This window comes from Rhinichthys klamathensis, unplaced genomic scaffold (genome assembly GCF_029890125.1).
Source record: "Rhinichthys klamathensis goyatoka isolate OS25496 unplaced genomic scaffold, OSU_Roscu_1.1 h1tg000053l_1, whole genome shotgun sequence".
NCBI lineage: Eukaryota > Metazoa > Chordata > Actinopteri > Cypriniformes > Leuciscidae > Rhinichthys > Rhinichthys klamathensis.
Window position 1 is genome coordinate 2,593,602 of NW_026606598.1, and position 24,205 is coordinate 2,617,806.

The following is a 24,205-nucleotide window of genomic DNA, read 5'->3' on the forward strand; positions in this document are numbered from 1 at the left end:
TGATGCTCAAACACAGCCTCAACACATGCGCACTAGACAATTTCGACCTTGCTCAGTGTCTGCGCTATTTCTTTCCAGAAGTTATGACCAATAAAAATGGTCATTGCAGACATGTGCAAGTGATTTGAGCGCAAAAAAAAAGAAGCTCCACTAGAACGCACATGGCGAATGCATTCATGGTCAATAGAGTATACTTTGAAAGGCTTGCGCCGTGGAGATGGTCCTCACTGCAGAACACGAAATCCAGGGGGAGGAGTTGGATCCAGATCCAACTCCTCCCACCTTACATATACCTAAACCTACCCATCTCCGCCCCCTGATCCCTAACCCCACCCCTAATCCTACCCATCTCCACCCCCTGATCCCTAACCCCACCCCTAATCCTACCCATCTCCGCCCCCTGATCCCTAACCCCACCCCTAATCCTACCCATCTCCACCCCCTGATCCCTAACCCCACCCCTAATCCTACCCATCTCCGCCCCCTGATCCCTAACCCCACCCCTAATCCTACCCATCTCCGCCCCCTGATCCCTAACCCCACCCCTAATCCTACCCATCTCCACCCCTTAGATCTGGATCCAACTCCGCCCCCTGGAACGCGTGTACTGCAATGAGGTGCTACTGGCGCCGTGTGGAAAGTGGAAAATCAAGTTTACCCTGGACACATCAAGCCGACGGTCTGCCGTTGGCCCATGTCAGGCCATCATTGACCACACTTTTGGTGTCTGCCTAGTTTTCTTCTGCGTTCGTGACCGATCAGACAACCCCTCGGCAGCTTTTCAGCTGATTTTGCATTTTGAGACCGCCAGTGAGAGATATCACTCTGATTGGCTGTACAGCTTAGCGAAAAAGTTAACGAAAACAAATAAATCACAAAGTCAACAGGGCACACACAGTTGCTTTGTTTACGGATTATATATTCGCAGTCTTAACTCTTTCTGTTTCCCTTTTTGAATTACAAATACAGACTACTGCCACCTGTTGGTATGGAGAGTTCTTTGATGGGTTTGTTCAAAACACTAATCTTAAGTATGAGCCTTAGCAAACACTACTAACACGAAATTCTAAAATAAAATGAAAGGCACAAAGTAAGTTCACTCAGAGGTGCAATGACAACGCAAACCTTCTCCAAGAATTTGAGAGGCTCCTCACTCTTCCCAGCCTGCCACAGGGACACAAAGCAGCTGTCTTTGCAGTTGCCAAGACACAACTCACCTGGTAATGCAAATCACAGTTGCTAAGAGAGTAGGTGAGGCACGATAGCGTAAGAGCACTTGGAGTTGGGAAAACCAAAAGAGCAAGAAGAGAGAACCTGAGATTGTTGTCCTTTCAAACGCAATACGTCCAGACTATAGTGAAGATGTTGGGAAAACCCATTCATTAGAAATAAACACGTCTCCTCAGATTTCTTTTCTCTCATGAAAACAACAGTACAGTCTCCTCCCTGCAATGCTGATGTAAAGAGGAGGAGGGTCTACGTGCTGATTTTGAGCTTCGGGCCTGTGCTATATTCCTGTGGGAGGGGAAATAGGAAGTGAGACAGCGATTCATGTGACCCATAACGTAGCTCGTCATCTGGCATATGACAACCATTGGGCAGGAAAAACCAGTGCATGATGGGAATCAAAGTACTAATGAATCTGCTGCACAGACAAATCTCACAGTTCTTTTCCAACGGGGACCAACCACGAGACTCTCATCCAACCTAAAAGCAGCTGATATAACAATATTAGATATTAAATATTTCATTACTAATATTGACAAACATAATTACATTTAGGTATTACGAATATATCAGAGTGCAAGGCATTTTATTTAGTAGCATTGGAATGCAGCAATATTCATATTCTGGCTGTTACCAATAAAACGGGTTTTGGATTAGTAAGAGATTGCAGATATTAATTTTTTTAACTATTTTCTCTGAATAAATTAAGAATAAAACACTAAAAACTAAAATCTATTATTTTAAACTCTACAAGTGTACTGTATTTATATTTTATATGTATGGAAAAATTGACTTAAAAATAAAAAATAAATTTCAGGGTGTTAAATAAAGTTATTAGTAAAAATGGCAATTGTTAGTATTAGATTATGCACAAGTAATCTAAATATAAAAATTAGGGAAATGAGACTTTGCAGTATCAACAGATGCTGATTTAAAAAAAAAAAAATACAATACTGGCAGATAACTGATATAGTACCAATGGTATGCATGCATGCAATGGGATGGTATGCATCCCTACTTTTCCACAAAAAAAAACTTAACTAATTTAATCAACTTTTGCCTTACAGGTTAATTTAAAGGGATAGTTCACCCACAAAAATACATTTTGTCATAATTTACTACTCACCCTCAAGTCTATATGAGTTTCTTTCGTCAGTTGAACACAAAAGAAGATATTTTGAAGAATGTTGTGAACCAGACAGTTTTTCATTTTCACTATCCCTTTAACTTAACATGAAAACTGACTCCATATATTACTCTTTGCAAATAAACCTAGACACTCTCCTTGTTTTCGTCCTATTCGTCCTATGATCTCCATGATTTGTGTTTTCAGATGCATTAAAGAACCAAAAGGTAGCAGAAAGACAGAGGAAGGGCACAGGACAGGTAATCAAATACACGACAGGGACCGAGATGCAAATTTCATGCTGCTGTTTGAAGTGCAAATGTGTGTTTCGGTGTTTTGTGCTGGGGTTATGCAATCCCTGTTCTGCAAAGCACACAAAAAACAAAACAAATCATAAGGTAACAGATAATCTAATCAGCTTTCAGTAATACTAACGGCACATAAAGGACACAAAGAAGACCGGGAAAGCTGATAAGAGAAGAAAGGACGCACAGATTCATAAAGTTCCTCTTTTATATCCAAAAACCAAGGGAAGTACAAAAACATCTGCAGCTACTCTGACTTCAAGGAAAAGGTTTTTATTTTAATTATTACAGAACCAGGGCAAGATGTCATAATAGACACAAGCAGAGGGAACATTTCCAGTTTCCCAAATACAAAAGTGCAGTGAGAACAAATCCTAACAGTATGAGGGGGACAGATAAATGCAAAACGCTGCAGGCCTACTGTCACTCAATTACAAAAGATAACGATCCGTCCTTTATTACTCAATGTGGAGAGATTGAGACAGAGAACGCTAAAGATGCAGTAATAAAAAGAGGAAGCTGAGGTTTGAACGCAGAGAGCTGAAGAGATTGAGCAGGTTGGGCGAGAGGCTCATTACTCAGAGCTGTTAAGCCGATAGAAACGACTATAGAATGACTCACAACCCTGTCCATCGGGCCAAAACTCTCCTGTGACCTGAGGAAGGGGGAGGGGGGGCTGAACCTAACGCCTGAAACTATAACAACATCCATGCTGTCGAGTCACAGGAAGAGATATTGCTGACATTACAGGAAGGCCACACACCAAGGGAGAAAAAAAAAACAGGACAGAGATTAAAGGAATAGCTAGTTCACCCCAAAATTATTTACTCATTCAAAACCTCCTCTTTGACGTTTCTCCTTTCGTAAAAACAGAAAACGGCAATTATACTGTATATAGAAAGTAGCAATCATATAATTCTTAAAATGATAAGGAATATCCTAGTCATTACATCACTATAATTAACCCATAAACGCATACCTCGGGTCTTTAGTGACTCGGGACATCATTCACTACACTCTACACTCACTAGACATCATACTTTTTAGTATTCCTCAATCAATTCATTATGATCAATATAAAAAAAATTTATAATAATAATTATAAAAGGAAGCCTGTTGTCCCATTCATTTTTTTGTAAAAATTGTATAGGGTCGCTAACAACCCAAGGTGTGTAACAACTAGGGGTGGAACGGTACACAGAAGTCACGGTTCGGTTCATACCTCGGTTCACACATCACGGTTCGGTACGATTTCGGTACAATGGAGGGAAAAGCAAAACAAAAATGCAGAAGGCAATGTATTTTTTAAATAAGTTTTATTAATAAAGGCATAGAACCAGTTTATTTGTAGTGGACTGACAATAGTTTTATATAATTAGTTTATTAATTAAATTAATAAAAAGACAAAAAGACCTTGCGATATGTTTGGTAATTGTACCTGAATTAATTTAAAATTAATTTTCTATATTTCAGATCAATATATTTGTTTTCCTTAATTTTAATTAACATTATTAATTAACAATGTAACATTATTCTCATCTGAATTATACATAATTGATTTCTGTATAAAATAATACTACCATTAATGACGCATTCAATTTTCTTTTTTAATCAATGTAGAATGTGTAAGATTAGTGCTCCGAGGACGAGAAATGAAAACCAATGCGATGAATGTCCAAAAGATGGGACCCACAGACTGTTTTGAAATGGAGTTGGATAAATATGTTTTGCTTTTAAAACAGTGTGTGTGTGTGTGAGTGTGAGTGTGAGTGTGTGAGTGTGAGTGTGAGTGTGAGTGTGAGTGTGAGTGTGAGTGTGAGTGTGAGTGTGAGTGTGAGTGTGAGTGTGAGTGTGAGTGTGAGTGTGAGTGTGAGTGTGAGTGTGAGTGTGAGTGTGAGTGTGAGTGTGAGTGTGAGTGTGAGTGTGAGTGTGAGTGTGAGAGTGAGAGAGTGAGTGTGAGTGAGTGAGTGAGTGAGTGAGTGAGAGAGAGAGAGAGAGAGAGAGAGAGAGAGAGAGAGAGAGAGAGAGAGAGAGAGAGAGAGAGAGAGAGAGAGAGAGAGAGAGAGAGAGAGAGAGATTTTGGTTGGGTGACAGTTGTAGGTTACAGTTTGACAAGAGTTTACATTGTGACAAAAGCACAATGTTGTGTTTTATTGCGAGTGTACACAAATATAAGTAAACACTTTGCAGGTTTAATGATCTGTATGAACAAAATGACCGAGTATGTTTTTTATGTTTTTCACTGTTCGATTGCGGCCGTGCCTCTCTCTCTCTCTCTCACACACACACACACACACACACACAAACACACACACTCCAGCATTGCAATCTTGACATCGCAGCCTGTTCATTATGTGGTCACACCAAACGCGAATAGAGCGTTAAATTCGCGTCTATCGCGTCTAGTTCGACGCTAGTCCAAAGCGAATAGGACGCGCGTATAAAGCCAACGTTTGAAGTGAACGCGCGTTCAGAGCTAAGCCGATGTTACAGATTATGTGTCCCTAAAGAACCCGCGTATCTAACAGTAGTTCCGCATTACATTAATTAATTTCCACGCGAGTTTTATTTATTTTTATACCGTGTATTCTCCGTGTAAATTCGTGCACCGAACCGTGACGCCCGTACCGTTTCGGTTCGGTACGAATACATGTACCGTTCCACCCCTAGTAACAACAGTGCAAGTATGTTTTTCTGCACAACAATAATTTAATCTTTGTTGACTGAATAAGTGCAACTCGGCTTAATTCCACAAGGTGGCAATGTCTGATACACAGTGATGAATTGACGTTTCACTCATAGTTACCGCAGGCAGAAAACAAAACAATAAGTATCATCATCAGCAAAACTTGAAGCGATTTACTGCAGAGCAAGTACTGAACATAATCAAATATTCGTGTCACTGTCACTTGATGGTGGATCTGGTGAAGAAGCTGTCAGTGATCAAAGTATTTATTTTGAAGATGTTGAAAATGATAGTTTTAAGAATATGTTTGAGATCGCGAATATGAGCCAGATGCTGAATGTACTGGGAAAACGATTTGCGACAGCTAGAGATGCATCCGTGTAACATATAGATCCAGGTCGCTAAAGACCGTCCTTAATATGTTATAATGATTGGCAAAACATTTATGCATTTAAAATGAATGAGAACTGCATGGGGCTGTCAAAAAAAAATGGTAACACTTTACAATAAGATCCCATTTGATAACATTAGTTAGCTACATTAGTTACCAATGAACTAACAATTCTAAAGCATTTATTTATCTTAATGTTAATTTTATAACAAAGTCTAAATCTACAGATGACATTGTTTGCGAGAAGTAACATTAACACTGAGGCTGGTGTGTGTGTCCTTGATCGCCTTGGGCTAGAGACTCAGACCACCATGAGAAACTGCAGTGTGGCGCTTCATTTTAATGAACTCTGCAAAAGAGTGCGATTGCCCTGACACTTCAGTCCAACCCACTCAGCTTCAGACGCCACTCCCTCTGACTTCTCCAACGCTATGTGTGAAGGTTAAAGCACCGTCTTACACTAAAGCTTTGCCTTTTCTCTGTGATATTTTGGGGAATCATCCTGATGTCTGTTTCGTTCTGTTTTAAGTATCAGCTGTGCGTGAATAAAGAAGAAGAGAAACAGGTGTTAGTAGAAACAATGAATCAAGAAACCCTTGTTGCGATGTTAGTTTTATAAGAAAACCTACTATATCAGGTTTGATGTGTCCAAAACCTATCCCATATAACAAGATGCTGACACATTTCCATCACACAAGTCACATCCCAGAGTTCAATTCAGATGAACGCGTTCAGTATAATCAAACGGAGGCGCTTTGCTGCAGCACAAGTGTATGAGTGGCCATAAATTGCGCTCGTGTTCCTGTGCGGAGCCAAATTTATAACTGTCCCATTGATTCCCCAGAGGAGAAGCAGCCACCTTCTCATTGAGAAGCCACTGCAGTGGAGCCCGAGCTCACAGCTGGCCACACATTCAAACCGCTCAGAGACTGCATCTCCTTCACTGAAATACAAAAGCTTTCACTGAGCAAAGACGGACTGTATGTCAACCAAGCAGAGCAAGCCATCTGCATACCAACTAAAGAAGAGCCACGTCATGCAGCAAGATCAGGCACCTTGCGCTCAGTTGATTCCAAGCTAGTAATCGTCATGAAATAATTATTTTTGTAAATATTTGGGTTACACGTCAACATATCAAGTAGTGAGACAGGGATTGTGTGTTTAATTAAATTAAATACAAATAAACAATTAAAACTAATTTCTTGCAACATACAAGTACTATTCATCACTCAACTGGTCTAACAAGCTCCTATATAAAGTCTCCTTCTGAGACCAGCAGAACCAGTTCAATAATACATTTATTAGAGAATTAGGCAGTTCTTAAATGGACAGTTCACCCCTAAATAAAAATTATTTCATTAATTACTCACCCTCATGTCGTTCCAAACCCATGAGACTTTCGTTCATCTTCGGAACACAAATTAAGATATTTTTGATGAAATCTGAGAGCTTTCTGTCTATTCGTTGACAGCTACGCAACTACCACTTTGACGATTCAAAAAGTTAAACTAATCCTATTAATTGAGCGGTTTAGTCCAAATTTTCTGAAGAGACTCGATCACTTTATATGATGAACAGATTGAATTTAGCCTTTATATGTGAATAGAGAAGAACTAGAGAGGCGAGTCATGATCAACAAAATATATTCAAACGGTCACTTCTATTGGAGTGCATTTCATGCATAGCTGATATATATATATAGTGTCACATGATCCTTCAGAAATCATTCTAATATGCTGGTTTTGAGCTCAATTATTATTGGTGCTCAATTGTTATCAAGTTGATCTGTCAACACAGTTGTGCTGCTTAATATTTTTGTGTAAACAAACTACGATGCATTTTTTAACGATTCTTTAAATAGAAAGCTAAAACAAATGTCTTTTCTGTCAATTTTGATCAATGTAATGCATTTGTGCTGAATAAAAATATTACTTCCTTTAAAAAAAATAACTTACCAACTCTAAACTGTTGAATACACTGAGAAGTGCATCACAGCACAAACAAAATTTTCAAAAATGATACTAAAAAGAAATGTTCAAAAGCAAAGTTCAAAGCAAATCGGCATGTTAGAATGATTTCTGAAGGATCATGTGACTCTGAAGACTGGAGAAATTATGCTGAATATTCAGCTTTACCATCACAGGAATAAATTACAGTTTACAATAAATTAAAACAGAAACAGTTATTTTAAATTGTAATATTTCTCAATATTACTGTTTTTTATGCAGTCTTGGTGAAGAACTTCGGAGAAACTTCTTTAAAAAACATTAAAAATCTATATAGCCTATTACTGCAGAAATGTGTTAGCACAGGCTGTGAAACAATCTATAGTCTGCTTAGTGGTGCAATGATTTTAAACTCATTTAACACAATCTTCTTTATGGATTAAGGCAGTGGTCCTCAATCCTGAAAGACACCCAGCACTGAAACTTATGATATGAATCAGCTATATAAATTCAATAAGGGAGATTTCCAAAATGTGGAGGTCAGGATTGAGTACCACTGCCACGCAGAGATTTGACCCCTACTGAACAGATATCATAGACAGTTCTCTGGAGCAGTGACTAACATTGAATGAACACTGATCAATTGCTGGTTTAATACTGATCTTCTGGATGGTTTAGGGCAGTATCATAGACAGTTATCTGGTGCAGTGACTAACACTCTCTACTGCATTTCATGGCCTGGCTGGGCTTACACACTCTGTGACTTAATATCACACATCTGACTTTCAATAACATACCTCTGAGCATCCATCCAGCCGATTTACCAGGTCTAATAAAGTGATAGCGATCTCGAAGTCGTTTAAAGGCGATGTAAACACTCATTTGACAGGTAGACTGACACTCCCAGCCAGCCTCGGACGGGAGATGAGCGCGTGAGTTAACGTTAGCTCGTTAGCATAATAAACATCTTACCGTTCAGCGGAACATCCAGATCACACACAACTGTAACAGGGTTTGTTCCTCTGTGTCCCACCACAAAACTCAAGTCAATATAACACTCCGCAGCCTGATTGAGAGGGTTTGGGGGCTGGAATAGGGCAGTCGGACCAGTTGTGTGTGTCCTCTCCAGTCTTCCGGAGCTCGATGGGGGAAGTTCCTGCCACTAGCAGTCCGATTCCTCCAGCACGAGCTCAAATCACAGAGTGGCGCAGAAACAATAGATTATTAATCACACATAGTCATAATGTGTGACGCGGTGTTTGCTCAGACAGTCAGATCTCAGACGCATCTCATCTGTCTGGAGCTGCACTGGGTGAAAATGGCGTTGTTTCTCCCGGCAGGTTTACTCCTCCTCATTATGATGTCATCCGAAGATAAAAGGAATTTGGGATTATCGAAAATGTTGATATCAGCTGTTAATATAACTTTTTATTTAGTTTGTTTCATTAGTAGTCCTATTTGTCTTGTACTATTATGTTTCCGTATATATTATAACAAAGGTCGTCTAGTTTATTTAAGCAATATTAGTAATAAGAATCGTCAGATAAACCATTCATTATTAGCTATGTGGCTATGATAGACATTTAGTTGCCTGGTGTGAAATTTAGTCGCAAATATGAGTGATTTATTCGCAATGTATAGTGAGTTGAGAGAGAGTGATATCCCTCAGTTTAATTAACAAGACGTTAATATTGAATATCTTGCGAGCTAGAGAAAGTGTCCGGTACTCCCTGCCAATAAAAAATAAATTAAAAAATAGTCAGAATAAGCCAATTTATCAAGTTTTGCGCGTAAATAAGCAAATTACAGAAAGAAAACTGGTCTGGAATGCCACATAATGTGGAGCGGAGTGAGATTAATTTCTCCGCCTGCTCAAAGCATTTGGCATCACTCTGCTTCTGCTTACACTCCTGGTTTTACAATTCCATACACCAGAACCACCTCTGCATCTCTCCTCTCAACGTATAACTATTGATGTAATAATATTTAGGTTTTGAACTTGGCGAGAAGACTCAGATTATAAAAACCCACACAACAGTTCCAGGTTTTGGTGCAATGTTTGGTCTAAACTTTTACTGCTTTCACTTCCACATAGAGACAACACCATAGAGAGCAGTGATTCATTTACAGTCTTTATTTGTATTTCATGTAGTTTTTCCTTTCTCTCGTCCAGTCAGTGTCCTCCATGTGTTGTGTAGAGCTACTCTTGCCATCAGAAGTGTAATGGTGAAGTTCCGTCTGTACCATTCCCTGAAACACAAAAGGTTTGGAATTAATCCTGTTGTAATAGAATAATTTTTTTTTAATGGAACAGTTTTAGATAAAACACCAAAAAGGCTCTTTTTAGTTGTTGTTGACTATCATATTTGATACATCAGGCTTTTATGGCTCATATAGTATAATATAGGAGAATATGGAGCTCACACTTGAGGAGAAAGAAAACACCTCCGTTTTATTCAGAGGCCCAAATAATTAGCAATTTGGTGAAGTTGCTGATATTTATATGGCCAAAAAGTAAGATGAAATTCTGATAGCTTGTAATGTAAATCAATGACTACGTTTACATGCAGCCAATAACCCGTTCAAAACCGGGATATTAGCAATAACCCGGTCGCACACGGCCATGTAAACACCTGCAAAAACGTCTCCGGTTACTATCGTAACCTCGGTTCCCTGAGAGGCGGGAACGAGACATTACGTCATACTGACGTATATGGGAACTCCTCCCTTCTCCATTTTCACTGAAATCTTATAGGTTAACGCCAGCTGGAGACAGCTGGCCAATTGACGCAAAACATGCAAATGCTGACCGGTCCGCGGGCAGTATAAATAGCATGGGCGCGACAATTACGTCAGAATCAAGACTGAACGCTAGCACAGCTGATCAAACGGCGAGCACGGCGGTTGACGTAATGTCTCGTTCCCGCCTCTCAGGGAACCGAGGTTACGATAGTAACCGGAGACGTTCCCTTTCAAGGCGGTCACTTCGACATTACGTCATACTGACGTATATGGGAACTGTATAGAATCCCGCCGTGAGCGCAGTGAAGATAAGCCCTGAACGGGGTCAAACTACACTCCCACAGGAACAACAGTTCTAAGCCAGCAGCGCCGCTAGGAGCACTCAAAACTGATAGGCGAAACGAGACCAACGTCTGCTCCGGCTTACCAAGTTGTGCATCCACTGCAATGAGGCGAAGGCTGCACTGGACAGGGCAACACAACACCATAAGCACTCGAGCACAAGAGCTAACACAGTGTCGACGGCATAGCGGTGACAGCTGCATAACCTTAAGCCACACACAGAGTTAACAGTACGTTGGAACTACTGCGTAATGTGGAAACAGCTATGTAACCTTATAGTCATAACACAGAGTTAGCAGCAATGGTAACTCTGCAATACAGACTACTGCACAGCTGGTGGTAACAGTTTCATGAGCACATTGATAAAACTCACCGAACCCACGACGCTAAGGTGGTGCATCAAACTTGGAACCCTGGCGAATGTGTTCTGAGAAGACAGCCAGCATACCTAAATTTAAAGCGTCGAATTCAGAGAGAAAGTCCCTGTATAAAACAGCACGTCCCTAGTACCATCCACCAAGCACACAAACAGCTGGTAGACTGCTGCCTAGTGATCCACGTACATCCACAAATCCCTTACAGGGCCAACATCACTCTGAGCATCGGCATCATGCGAGGCTGAAACTCAGCAGATAAGGCGGGCAGGGATCAACCTGTGCTCTGAACGGTGTAAGCGACTTCGGAACGTAGCTTGGTATCGGACTGAGAGTGATGCTGCAGTCATCAGGTCCGAGACAATGCGACAACATTCACTAGAATGAGCGTAAGTCTCCAAGCGCTTCGCTGGGGCGAGAGCCGGTGGTAAGGCCATCTTAGGGAGAGCTCCGTCTCAGCACTTGTCAGTGTGAAGTGTCTTGCTCAACTAAGGACCCAGCAGCGGACACACAAGAAGGTTCCACAGCTTGGGGCTGGGGTGCCACCTTGTAGAACATAGCCGATGTTCTATAGCCAATGTACAGAAGTGCAAATCAACACATAACTGAATGTACATAAACACAGTGCCAGTGGCCGTAGCGACGACAACTGTGAATATACGCAGTTAGAAAATAGCCCCATAATAGCATAGCACCTCAGTAAGCACACAAACACAGTCATAACTGTAGCTACAACTGTGAATATATGAGTTAGCACAGAATAACCAGTTGCCCTGATAGGAACGGGGCAATATAACAGCGTAGCACATGCACGTACAGCATAGGTCGCTGTAGCGCCAACTTAATACACGGAGTGAGCTCCGTATTAGGCTGAAGGATACGGGGCAACACCGCTGCATGAACACATCCATTTGTAAATAAATGCAGCGCATGTCGCCTTATCGACGGAGACTGTGAATATGCACAGTTTGACTGGGATAGCTAGTTGCACTGAAAATACAGGGCAACATGGCAGCATAACACAAGTGAGTAAGGAATAGCGCATCCTTGCATGTACATAACGCAGCGTAAGTCGCTGTAGCAACAGAAACTGTGTAGAGACAGAAACTAAGATGCATAGTTAGATTAGGATGGCTAGCAGCACTGAAGGAAACAGGGCAGCATTACAGCATAACACATCCGTTTACGTACATACATCCAGAACTGTGAATATGCACGGTTAGATTAGGATAGCTAGTTTTGCACTGAAGGAAACTGAATATGCAGTTAGATAGGATAGCTGGATGTTGGACTGAAGGACAGGGCAACATAACAGCATTACCCATCAGTGTGCACATTTCAAACATCTGAGTGTATAATGCAGTGCAAGTCGACGAAGCGACCAAGACTGCATGAATATGCACAGTTCACATAATGGTCAGTTACGTTAGCCACATAACTGCATAACGCTTCAGTGTGGACACAGATGCAGCGCAAGTCGCCGTAGCGACAAACTGTGACTATGCACAGTTAGATAGGATAGCTAGGTGCACTGAAGGATACAGGGCAACGCGATAGCATAGTCACATTAGTGTGTACAAAAACACAGCGTCAGAGGCATCGCGACATCGACTGTGAATACATAGTAAGTCAGAATAGCCGGTTGCACTGATGATACAGGGCAATATTTAGCGGCGTAAACATAGCACATCAGTGCGTAGCGTGTACACAGCGTCAGTTGCACCGCACAATAGGGCTGCACGATGTATCATTTTAACATCGATATCGCGATGTGCGCATCCACGATAGTCACATCGCAGATATGTACGATGTCAAGTATGGATCGTAGTTGATGGTGATTCATGATCAGTAGGCAACGTGCCAGCAGCTCTCCGGCCCGTAACGCTTGTGATTCGTGGATTAATTGCAAAGTTCAACCATCATAGTGTGAGAGTTTATCAATTTGCAAGGCCTGTCAGTTTAAACATAAAGCGCAAGAAGACTGGAACTTGCGCGCTGTTTTCTGTCAGCCTCTAAAGCGTATTTTTGTCCCGCCAAAGTTTGACCGGTGACTGATGTAAAGACTGACTGCTGCGCTTGTTTAACTGAGAGAGCGAGCAGAGAGAGTGAAAGCCCCGGTCGCGCGCGCGCACTCTCACCGTCTTCAAACTGTCTTTCTCGCTCTCCCTCCCTCGCGCATATTAATGAATTGAGTTGAGTTGACTCAGTGATGGATTTCATCCAGTGATGAAATGTTTTCTGTGTTGACAAATCTTGTGCGATGTGGTCCGTTAATGAAACGTCCGATTCGCGAACTAATGACTCATTTGAACCGATTCACTTTAATGAATGGTTAAAACAACTGATCTGTCCAACACTGAACTCAAGAGACATAAATCAGAAACACTTTACAATAAGGTTCCATTTATTAAAGTCTAGTTAACTACATTAGTTAACATACTATTAATATTAGTTTCTATGCAGATTTACTCCATGACAAAACCACCCAAGTCATTCTAGAATTATTCATTCTTTCCAAATAGAGCTATTTAAGTAATCTGGTGAAATTGTTTTTATATCGCAATATATATCGCAGAAAAATAAAATATCGCAATGTGATTTTTTACCAATATCGTGCAGCCCTACCGCACAACAACTGTGTACGTAATCAGAATAGCCATTTGCACTGAAGGACACAGGGCAATATATAATAGCATAAATCATTACACATAACAGTGAGTTGTATGTACGTAACACAGTGTCAGTTGCATCACGCCACACTGTGAATACGTAGTAATCAGAATAGTTATTTGCACTGAAGGATACAGGGCAATATACAACGGCAAAATTCATAACACATAGTGTGTAGTGTGTACATAAACACAGCGTCAGTTGCATCGCACAACAACTGTGAATACGTACTGCATAGTAATCAGAATAGCCATTTGCACTGAAAATTACAGGGCAATATATAATGGCATAAATCCCAACACATAACGCTGTGTAGTGTGAACGTAACACAGTGTCAGTTGCATCGCACAACAACTGTGAATACGTAGTAATCAGAATAGCCATTTGCACTGAAGGATACAGGGCAACAACGGCAAAATTCATAACGCAGTGGACAGTGTGTACGTAACACAGCGTCAGTTGCATCGCACGACTGTGAATACGTAGTAATCGGAATAGCCATTTGCACTGAAAGATAAGGAACAGGGCAATATATAATGGCATAAATCATACACATAACAGTGCGTAGTGTGTACGTAACACAGCGTCCGTTGCATCGCAACAACTGTGAATACGTAGTAATCAGAATAGCCAGTTGCACTGAAGGGTACAGGGCAATATCGTGGCATAAGCATAACACACACATATCAGTGTACATAAACACAGCGTCAGTGGCATCGCACAACTGTGAATCAGAATAGCCAGTTGCACTGAAGGATACAGGGCAATTTATAGCGGCATGAATCATGAACACATATCAGTGTGTAGAGTGCACGTAAACACAGCGTCATTTCATCGCACAACAACTGTGAATACGTGGTAATCAGAATAGCCATTGCACTGAAGAAACAGGGCAGCATATAACGGCGCAAATCTTAGCACATATCAGTGTGCAGTGTGAACATAAACACAGCGTCAGTGGCGTAGCGACAACAACTGTGAATACGTGGTTAAATCAGAATGGCCAGTTGCACTGAGGGATACAGGGCAACATGTAAGGGCATAACAGTTAAATCATAGCACATATCAGTGTGCAGTGTGTACATAAACACAGCGTCAGTGGCGTAGCGACAACAACTGTGAATACGTGGTTAAATCAGAATGGCCAGTTGCACTGAGGGATACAGGGCAACATATAAGGGCATAACAGTTCAATCATAGCACATATCAGTGTGCAGTGTGTACATAAACACAGCGTCAGTGGCGTAGCGACAACAACTGTGAATACGTGGTTAATAGAATGGCCAGTTGCACTGAGGGATACAGGGCAATATATAAGGATATAACAGTTAAACCATAGCACATATCAGTGTGCAGTGTGTACATAAACACAGCGTCAGTGGCATAGCGACAACAACTGTGAATACGTGGTAATCAGAGTAGCCATTCGCACTGAAAGAAACAGGGCAATATATAACGGCACAAATCATAGCACATATCAGTGTGCAGTGTGAACATAAACACAGCGTCAGTGGCGTAGCGACAACAACTGTGGATACGTGGTTAAATCAGAATGGCCAGTTGCACTGAAGGATACAGGGCAGCCTGACGACATAAGCTGTAAGCTGTGCACCTCCATCACCAGAGCGGGGCGTCCTGGCGCAGCGCTCTCCGTGGCCTGTGTCGCCACATTCCCGGTCCCGCCCTCTGCCAACGGTGAAGATCCGGTTTGTTCGGGTTCGAACCGTTTTGGCGGCTGTAGCCGAATTAGGCGGGACGAGGTGCCGACGAAGAGAGACATCGAGGAAGGCTGGACCGTATAGAGATCAAAAGTTTCGGTTTAAAGTCTGGCCGCGGCGAGACTAAATTTTATCTGCTGTGAGAGCTAGGATCGAACACGGGTCTCCCGTGCGACGGCTTTGGGTTTCGCCACTGAGCCACAGGGGGAAACAACCACTTTCGCGCCTTTAGACACAGAGCCATGGCCTTGCCTCGTCTCTCATGCATCTTCGCATGACTTACCATAGGACGTCGTGAAGACGGAATCTTTCTTGAAGTAGCCTGGCTGTTAGATACCGGGCTAAGTGAAATAATAAAAGTATCCTTTCCGACGAAGCCTATCGCGTCGAGTCCTTCTAGCGAGCCCGCGAAAAGGACCGGAGAGGCGACGGGCAGGTTAAAATGTGGCAGTGGGCCTCATCCCTGCTGATGCCCGGGTTTATGAGGGCGCGCACTGGTAGACCAGCACAGTGGTTTTCAAACCTGTCCTGGAGGACCCCCAACACTGCACCTTTTCTTTGTCTCCCTAATCAAACACACCTGATTCAACTCATCAGCTCATTATCACATGGGTTAATGAGCTGATGAGTTTAATCAGTTGTGTTTGATTCGGGAGACAAAGAAAACGTGCAGTGTTGGGGGTCCTCCAGGACAGGTTTGAAAACCACTGGACCAGCACATGCCTGTCGTCCGTGAGTGCGGCCTCAGTAGATCCTTGTTTGGGTAGAGCGAGTCAATACCGCACATATCTGGCATGTAGCAGCCATCGGATGCGGGGAGGAAACATGGTGCGTAACCTCTATTGCAACTTCCACGATGACTTCAGATAAGACTTCTAGCGTGAAGAAAGAGATTCTGACGTAATTGTCGCGCCCATGCTATTTATACTGCCCGCGGACCGGTCAGCATTTGCATGTTTTGCGTCAATTGGCCAGCTGTCTCCACCTATAAGATTTCAGTGAAAATGGAGAAGGGAGGAGTTTCCATATACGTCAGTATGACGTAATGTCGAAGTGACCGCCTTGAAAGGGAACCCGAATATGCTTATATCCCGGATTTTAAAAACCGGGATATGATACCTGGGGTACCCCTTTTCTAACCCGAATTTTTGGTCAAGTAAACGCGCATCGGCATATCCCCATAGTGATTTGTGTTCTGCGCATGTTCTATTCGCAAGGAATCTTGGTCTTTTGAGTGGAGGAACTTCTCAGCGCATACAAAAACGTATGCGCTGGGATTTCCCCCTTTCTGGTCAAAGTATCCCTGCCTCTGCTTAATTATTTTTATCCCCGGTGGGGATAAATTTATCCCCCCCCTCAAAGTGATCAGTGCTACTACAATAGTGGCGAGACGGATCACAAAACTTATCACGGGTCCGTGGTTTGAATAAAGTCAATTTTATTTTAAAATGCGCTCCTTCGGCTGGCTCTGGTATAGCGGCCGCAGCCTCTCTGTAATCACCTCTCTGCAGACTTGCTCAATGTCCCGCCCACGGCGCTATCTGATTGGTTACTCCTCACGAGTAATAGCCTATCAACACTTGCGAGACTGAGGCGTTTAGCGCGGCGCGGTAGACGCGAATTGACAGATCTGTCATCTGTCTTTTCTATCATTTCACTGTAGCTCAGCATCACGATGTAACATTAACGTTGTTACTTTAACAGCAGTACAACTGTTTCTACTGTGATGGTTTAACTTTGCAATCAATCCATGGTTCAACAGACTAATAGAAGTAGCCTAGCCTAAACTAAGTAAAGCGATGTAATGTGAACTGTCAAGTGCGATAGAACAATAAAATCCGAAATAGACCACCCACTGGAAAGCTGCGGATTTTCCCACAGGAAAGCAGAAAAAGACTGTTTTCCTAGTATGATGCAAAGGCCTACACTATAGCCTATTTGTTTAAGTTGACACTATGTTGTGCCATTTAAAGCTGCAGTCCGTAGCTTTTCCTCTTTGTCGCCATCTCTCTGTTCGAAATCTGTAACTGCAGTGATTCGCGGAATTATCATCTTTACGTGGGTTGTAAATCGGCATTAAACAGCGCGGATGAACACAGTGCTTTGAGGCGAGTGCTGCTGTCAGTCACCGCGCTGTGTGGATACTGTCATACAGAATTACAGATTCACTTTTTGAAAGTTTGACCAACATAAGAATTTTCATAAGAAAATGTCTTCTGAACAAGTAAGTAAAATCCATTTTTGTTCTGACCAACTAAGGGGGAAAAAGCATTCGACATGATAAGCTTCGTTAGATTTAATCAACGCGATTTACAGCAACCGTGCAAATTATAGCCTACTTTGTTCTCAAATTGTTCATGTTAACAACATCAGCATTGCGTGACTAATGTTAAATTTAATGTGTTTTATGGTTACCTGTGTAGTTCAGAATTCATATTCTCCATAATAGCAAAACGAGAAAGGCACAACAAAGGAAACTCCATAACTGTGTGAATTAAGAAAACGTACTGTTACACGATTGAACTATTGAAATGTCTTACTTGTTCAGCAGAAAAAAGCCGTCTCTTCTTCCGTTTTGAACCCCTTCAAAACACGGAGTTCACGCACTTTTCAAAAGCCCCGCCAATGTTTAAATCCTTGTGTTCGCATGAGACGGTTTCTTTCTCTTTCTCTAGCCACCTTAAATCCGAAGTACGAAGTCTTTTGGGTTTTATAACTGCTGAATCTCCAGTTGACACTGATGATTGTTGTTTGGATCTTTCTGGATGCCATAAGTTTAATTATGTAAAGTGCTGCGAGAAAAGCCTATACATCTAAACATCTCGTCACGAGCAGTATAGCCGGCTAGCCGAAACTCCTTCTTTATGTGTACGGGTGTGACGTAATGACGCAAAGACATGCTCGAATTTCCCGCGGAAACCCACCAGTACCACTGGAATTAAAATCATTATTACAAGCTAACCGTTTTGAATCTAGCTATGGCAAGCAGATAGTTTTGACCACTGGCAGAATATGTTTTTTTTAATATAATTATTTTGGATTATTTTTAACTTAAAAAAGTTACGGACAGCAGCTTTAATTTTGCCATTCATAAATAAGTGTTTTGACATGTCAAGCCGAGTGGCACTATCCATGGTGGCTACTGGGAGGGGGATTTAATTCTTGCGTGTTTTTTCGTTGTGCGTGATCACAGTTCATATAAGCTATTAGAGTAAAAATATTGCGTTAGACTAGCTACTTCATGAGATAATAAGAAAAAAGATTTTACAATTCCTGCAAATGCAGTGAAGTTCATGTTCTCATGATTTATTTTTATGACTAAAACTTTTTCAAAACATCCCCCCCTCTGTTTTTTTCACAAATCGCACCCTGTTTATAACAGTATGGCAGACAGCTTACATAAAATGCATATAAATATCATTTGTCACTATTTCTCCCAATAATGTGTTAGAAAAGTCGATATTTAACTGCAATGCAATAATGCTGAAGGGGGACATTTTAAGAAAATATAAGCCTTTTCCTTGCTTAAAAAGTATAAACTATAAATCAGACGAGAGAATGCATGTAGAGGATTGTGTAGAGCCGTTTTTAAAATTATTAAAGTATTTGAATCTCACCTGTTATAACTGGAATGCCTTGTAATGTTTTTGTCCAAGAAGTGTTTGTAGAATACTGCCATTTCCTCACTGCTTAAAGTCCTTTTCCTTCCTGGAACAGTGATAAATGACACAGCATAAACAAGCACATATCAATTAGCAGTGCCAAAACCACCACAGGCATGTCTCCTACATTCAGACTGTCAGTCCAAATCTGATATCTGCATATCCGACTAGAATCCAATCAGATTTAGCGAGTGTGAAGGGCAAAGAAAAAGAAAAAAGAAAAATCACATGAAATGCGAAAATCTGTTTCAAGCTACATCCAAATGTGGTTTGAAATCCTATTCAAATCACATTTCTGGAAATCCTTTTCAGTCCGACTGCTCTGATCGGACTTTGCATGGTTTATGTGCTTTCTCATGCCACGTAAACCGTAAACGTCAGACGTTGCTAATAGGAAACATGCTGAAAGTCACTGCAGAAACCAGGTTGTGGTTGTTGCAAAAAAAAGAAAAAAAGACAATATAACGTAGACATGTTTCGAAACCGGCGGAGACGACAGCGTGGCATAAAGCCGCTCAGACCAGTCTCCTACGTTTCTGCCGCTGGCTCAGAAGATGTAGTCCAGCGCGATGCTACACATTGTCATGTTGTAAATAAGACATCATCTGTATTGCAAATTACTCCATGTAGTGGTTGTTGTTTTTGGCCTATGCCTACAAACACAATGTCATTGTCATAGAAACCAATGCAGATATTTCAGAAAACTAACGGATCTGAACAGTTGCGATACATAATGTGGATGTCAATAATTTTAGATCAGATTCCAATAGTATACACAAATAATCAGATTTGGACTGACAGTGTGAATTGAATGTCAGGGGTGCAAACCTCAGTTCCTGGAGGGCCACAGCCCTGCAGAAGCTGCGTCTCATCATTTCGAAGGCTGTGTCCTCCAGAGGTCGCATTTGTCAGTTGCATATGTCATTGAGGCTGCTTCATTTCTGTAAACTGACCACTACATTTCAAAGTCATTAAGAAATTACAACAATTTATGCTTCACTAGAAATAAAAGGTACATTTTTTCATAGTTACTATTCTGAAATATGACATCCTTTATGACGTATGCGGCCGACAAATGTGAGTTTAGCTTCAACCCTAATTAAACACACCTGATCCAGCTAATCAAGTCCTTCAGGCTTATTTGAATTCTCAGTCCTCATAAAAGAGTAGGCAAAAAGTACGCGGATGACCTACTACTTCCAGTGAGATTCTGAAGTGTCCATACGATGAACACTTTACTGTCCCATGAGGCCATGGGAGATTTTTTTTTTTAATGGCAGTCAGTAGTATATGCGGATAACATTCATACTACACACACTCATACTATACAGAACATACTCTTTTAGCGGTCGTAAAGTAGTAACTTATTCAAAATAAGTACCTACTCAAGAGAGTATGCGATTTCAGACACAGCCTAGGGCTGCATACAAAATTTCATACTTACCTACTATAAAGTAGACCAAAAACAGTATGTGAAGTAAAAAGTGACGGCCAAGTATGGCAACCCATTCCCGGGTTTTGTACTCTTTAACCTGTCAGAGTTAGTGCACACACATTGGGAGCAGTGAGTAGTGCACACACACATACACTGCAAACCGTGGACACACACCCGAAGCAGTGGTCAGCCATTCACTGCGGCGCCTGTGGAGCGATTGGGGGTTAGGTGCCTTGCTCAAGGGCACCTCAGTCATTTCCTGCCAGTATTGAGAATCGAACCCGCAACCATCAGGTTACAAGACTCTCTAACTATTAGGCCACAACTGCCCACAACTAGACATACTACTACTACTACAAGAGTAGTATATCCAAATTCATTGTACTTAAAGACCCACTCCGATGAAAATAATGTTTTTCTAGGTGTTAACATGTTCTTGTGGCATTTTTCTGATGTTAGAGGACATATCTTGAGAAAAATAAGCTCAAAGTTGTATTTCTGAGTATTTCTACATTCAAATGGCTGTGAATCAGTAGCAGACGCTAAAATGCCGGCTAAAATAGACTGGAGTTGTGACGTAATAACTCCACTGGGCGTCTCCACACGCGACGTCTTGGAGTGAAATAATGATCGGTGATAACTTTGATTAACTTCGGATAATAATAATTAACGTGTATATAATACTGTTGCCCCACTGGTATTGGGGGTGTAAGTTAGCGGGAGAGACAGAGCTCTCAGCAACGGGCAGGGGGAGGGTCGTCTCCGTGCTAACGGCTCCGCCCACAACGCAGAGGCGAATTGCTAATGAGCTACTGCCGCTCTGCTGAAGCGAAGTCCCAGAAAATGGCACAGGTTATGTGATTTTGGCTAAAAATGGCATAATCATAATTTAAAGACCACTGGGAATGTTTAAAAATAGCTCAAAATATGATCGGAGTGGGACTTTAAAAGAGTAGACAAAAAGTACCCAGATGACTTGCTACAGATTCGGAAGTGCGCATATTATGGACACTTTACTATCCCATAGGCCATGGGAGAGGATTTGTGAATGGCAGTGAAGTGATGCAACCAGAGATGTCTTATTATTGGGAGATAGGAGGGTCAAAGGCTCTACCGTTGCATAAAGCGTGACACCTAACTTGGATCACGTGTGCCTTGACAACATTGAATTTCGACGGTCAACCACAGTTTGCAGATACCATAGAAATAAATGAGAAGTGTGTAAACTGAATCAAAGCTGTCACACAATTGTCCGTGACTTCTCTAATAAAACAGGATTTTTTTGTGTGTAAACTCAAAATAAATCCATCTAAAAATTAGCAAACATGTTGAGGATTAGTCAATGGGCTGTCGATTCATTAAATGATAAGCTATTTGCTCACAAAAGCAGTTTATTCAGCGTTGGGAAGCCTCTCCTCCATTGACATCCATTCAAAAAGAAACAAATGGCCTCTTGTCTTCCCTGCGTACTGCAGCATTAGCAGCAGGCGTTACGCATTTTTCAGCTATAAGGTTGCAGGCTTGCCTTCAAGTGGCTTTGATGGAACTGACGCTGGTAGGTCTCATGATAATGGCAGCATGGCGAATGCAGTATGTCCAGATTACATTCATACAATATAGAAACACACTTTTTGTAGAGGTCAAGATTTCAGACACAGCCTACAGGTATGTGTGTTGGAGTAGGGTTGGAACTAAACTCTGCAAGCCTGTGGTCCTCTAGGAACTGAGTTTCGCACCCCTGCTGTAGGTAGTGTCTGTATTTAGACAGCTCACCATCATCATCTCTTTCTGACAACCCTTTTGCCGTCAATTGTAATTGAACGTATTCTTCTTTTTCCTGTTGTAAAAAAAAAGAAATGGGTCAATATGAAGTAGTCAAAAAAGTCCACTCTAGTGGACTTCTATGATATTCTATAGAAATAGTAAAGATATACTGCAAGAATCTTTTGGAACACACAACTGCCCCCTAATGGTAAAGGGAGAACTTCATGGAGGATCTCAATAGTTACAGTAACTACTCCACAAACATATTAAATATGTTGCCTGCTACAAACTGAGGGGTTTTAAAGCTTGCATCATACATTTGTGGTTCATACCTTGCTAAATGAGAAGTTCTGGTTGGTCCAGAACTCGTGGTTCCAGTCCTCGGTCTCCTGTCTCAGATGCCTCAACTCCCTTTCCAGTGGCGTCTCATTCTCAGGGATGTGATATATGATCGGCCTCAGGTTCGACAGTCTATCTGGTGGACCGATCCAGTCATATTTTGATGTTGCTGTTGGACTGAATCCAGGCCTCTACATTAAAAAAAAAACAATGGTCATCTAGGTTAGAACAAGGCAGCATGATAGAAAACTTCCAAAAACATATTAATCTAACCAGTCTAATTAATCTGCGTAAAACTAGGCAACATCAAACAACTAAATCCAGTTATAACTTACTTTTTTAACTTTCACTTTTTTATCAGGTAAAAAAAAAAACAGTTAATTGAAATAACTTAAATGTTACAAATGACATGTACAAAAATGTGCATTTTTGAAATATCAATAATTATGTACAATTTAAAAGTTTTTTAAAAACTAAAAGCAAAAGTATAGACAATTATATGCAATTCCAGATCAGTTCAAATTCAAAATTCTAATTTAATTGTATAACATTATATTAATCTAATATAATTTGTTGATACGTGCAACTAGAGCATTTAAATGTAAGATGTGCAGATGAACTGTTGCATTGCTGTTAATTTGACATAAGGTAGTAAACGACAAACCTCTGGTCGTTTGGCATGTTTTGGTGGTTGGCTTGTGCTTTGTCGATGACCTCGACAGGGACTCCTTAATGACACAGGAGCATGTGTGTAACACGGACGCAGAGACCTAAATATTACACAATTCAACGTTTTTACATTCATCTTTGATTAAATTAAAGAATCGACCTTGACAAATACAAATCATAATAAGTGCGATTTCTCCGTTGGCTTCCGTAACAGCACGCATCTATCAGTACATTTTTAACATGGTGGATGATTTTTAAATAAAAGTCCTTTACATTACTCATGCTTCAGCGCTTCGTACAAGAGAAGATATTATTTTCCGAGGTCAAATCACAACCGTAGCATATCACATTATGGAGAGAGTGCACTGTGTTTTATTTGAATTATATTTTCAACAAAAATAAAGTATTTTGGAAAGCTCTGGTGCACTCTACTTCCGCTAATTCTGATTTTATCAAACTGGACGACCAAAACATCCCATGAGTTCCGACACAACAACATATGGGCCTGGTATGAACATAAATCTGCATCACAAAGTTTTTGTGACAAAAAATTAATTAAATAATACTTAAATAAAATTCAGCAAGGACGCATTAAACTAATCAACAGTGACTTTCACAGTCACTTTATGCTGTTCTTTTTAACTTTTTCTATTCATCACAGAATCTTGAGAAAAGTGTATCACTGTTTCCACAAAAATATTAAGAGGCACATCTGTTTTCTATATTGATAATAAATAATAAAATACATTCAAATAGAAACCAATTCGTTTATATTGTAATAATATTTCACATTATTACTATTTTAGCCT

General features: G+C 41.0%; 2 protein-coding genes across 6 annotated transcripts in view; both read right to left on the reverse strand.

Moving 5' to 3' along the window:
- Positions 1 to 9,029, reverse strand: part of klc1a (kinesin light chain 1a) — a 43,652-nt gene extending 34,623 nt beyond the window's left edge. For 4 of the 5 annotated variants that reach the window (XM_056248143.1, XM_056248141.1, XM_056248142.1 and 1 more), the window contains exon 1: positions 8,654 to 9,029. The gene's annotated coding sequence lies outside the window, so the exon portion shown is untranslated. The remainder of the gene's footprint in view (positions 1 to 8,653) is intronic. The other variant, XM_056248144.1, reaches the window with a different exon arrangement.
- Positions 9,030 to 9,800: 771 nt separating this feature from the next.
- Positions 9,801 to 23,649, reverse strand: LOC130083140 (cytochrome c oxidase assembly factor 8). Its single transcript, XM_056248160.1, has 5 exons — positions 23,392 to 23,649; positions 22,721 to 22,918; positions 22,398 to 22,461; positions 19,145 to 19,235; positions 9,801 to 9,931 (listed from the first exon to the last, which is right to left on the reverse strand). Exons 1-5 carry the CDS (start codon positions 23,530 to 23,532, stop codon positions 9,826 to 9,828), a joined length of 600 nt encoding a protein of 199 aa, XP_056104135.1. The 5' UTR covers positions 23,533 to 23,649; the 3' UTR covers positions 9,801 to 9,825.
- Positions 23,650 to 24,205: the final 556 nt, after the last annotated feature.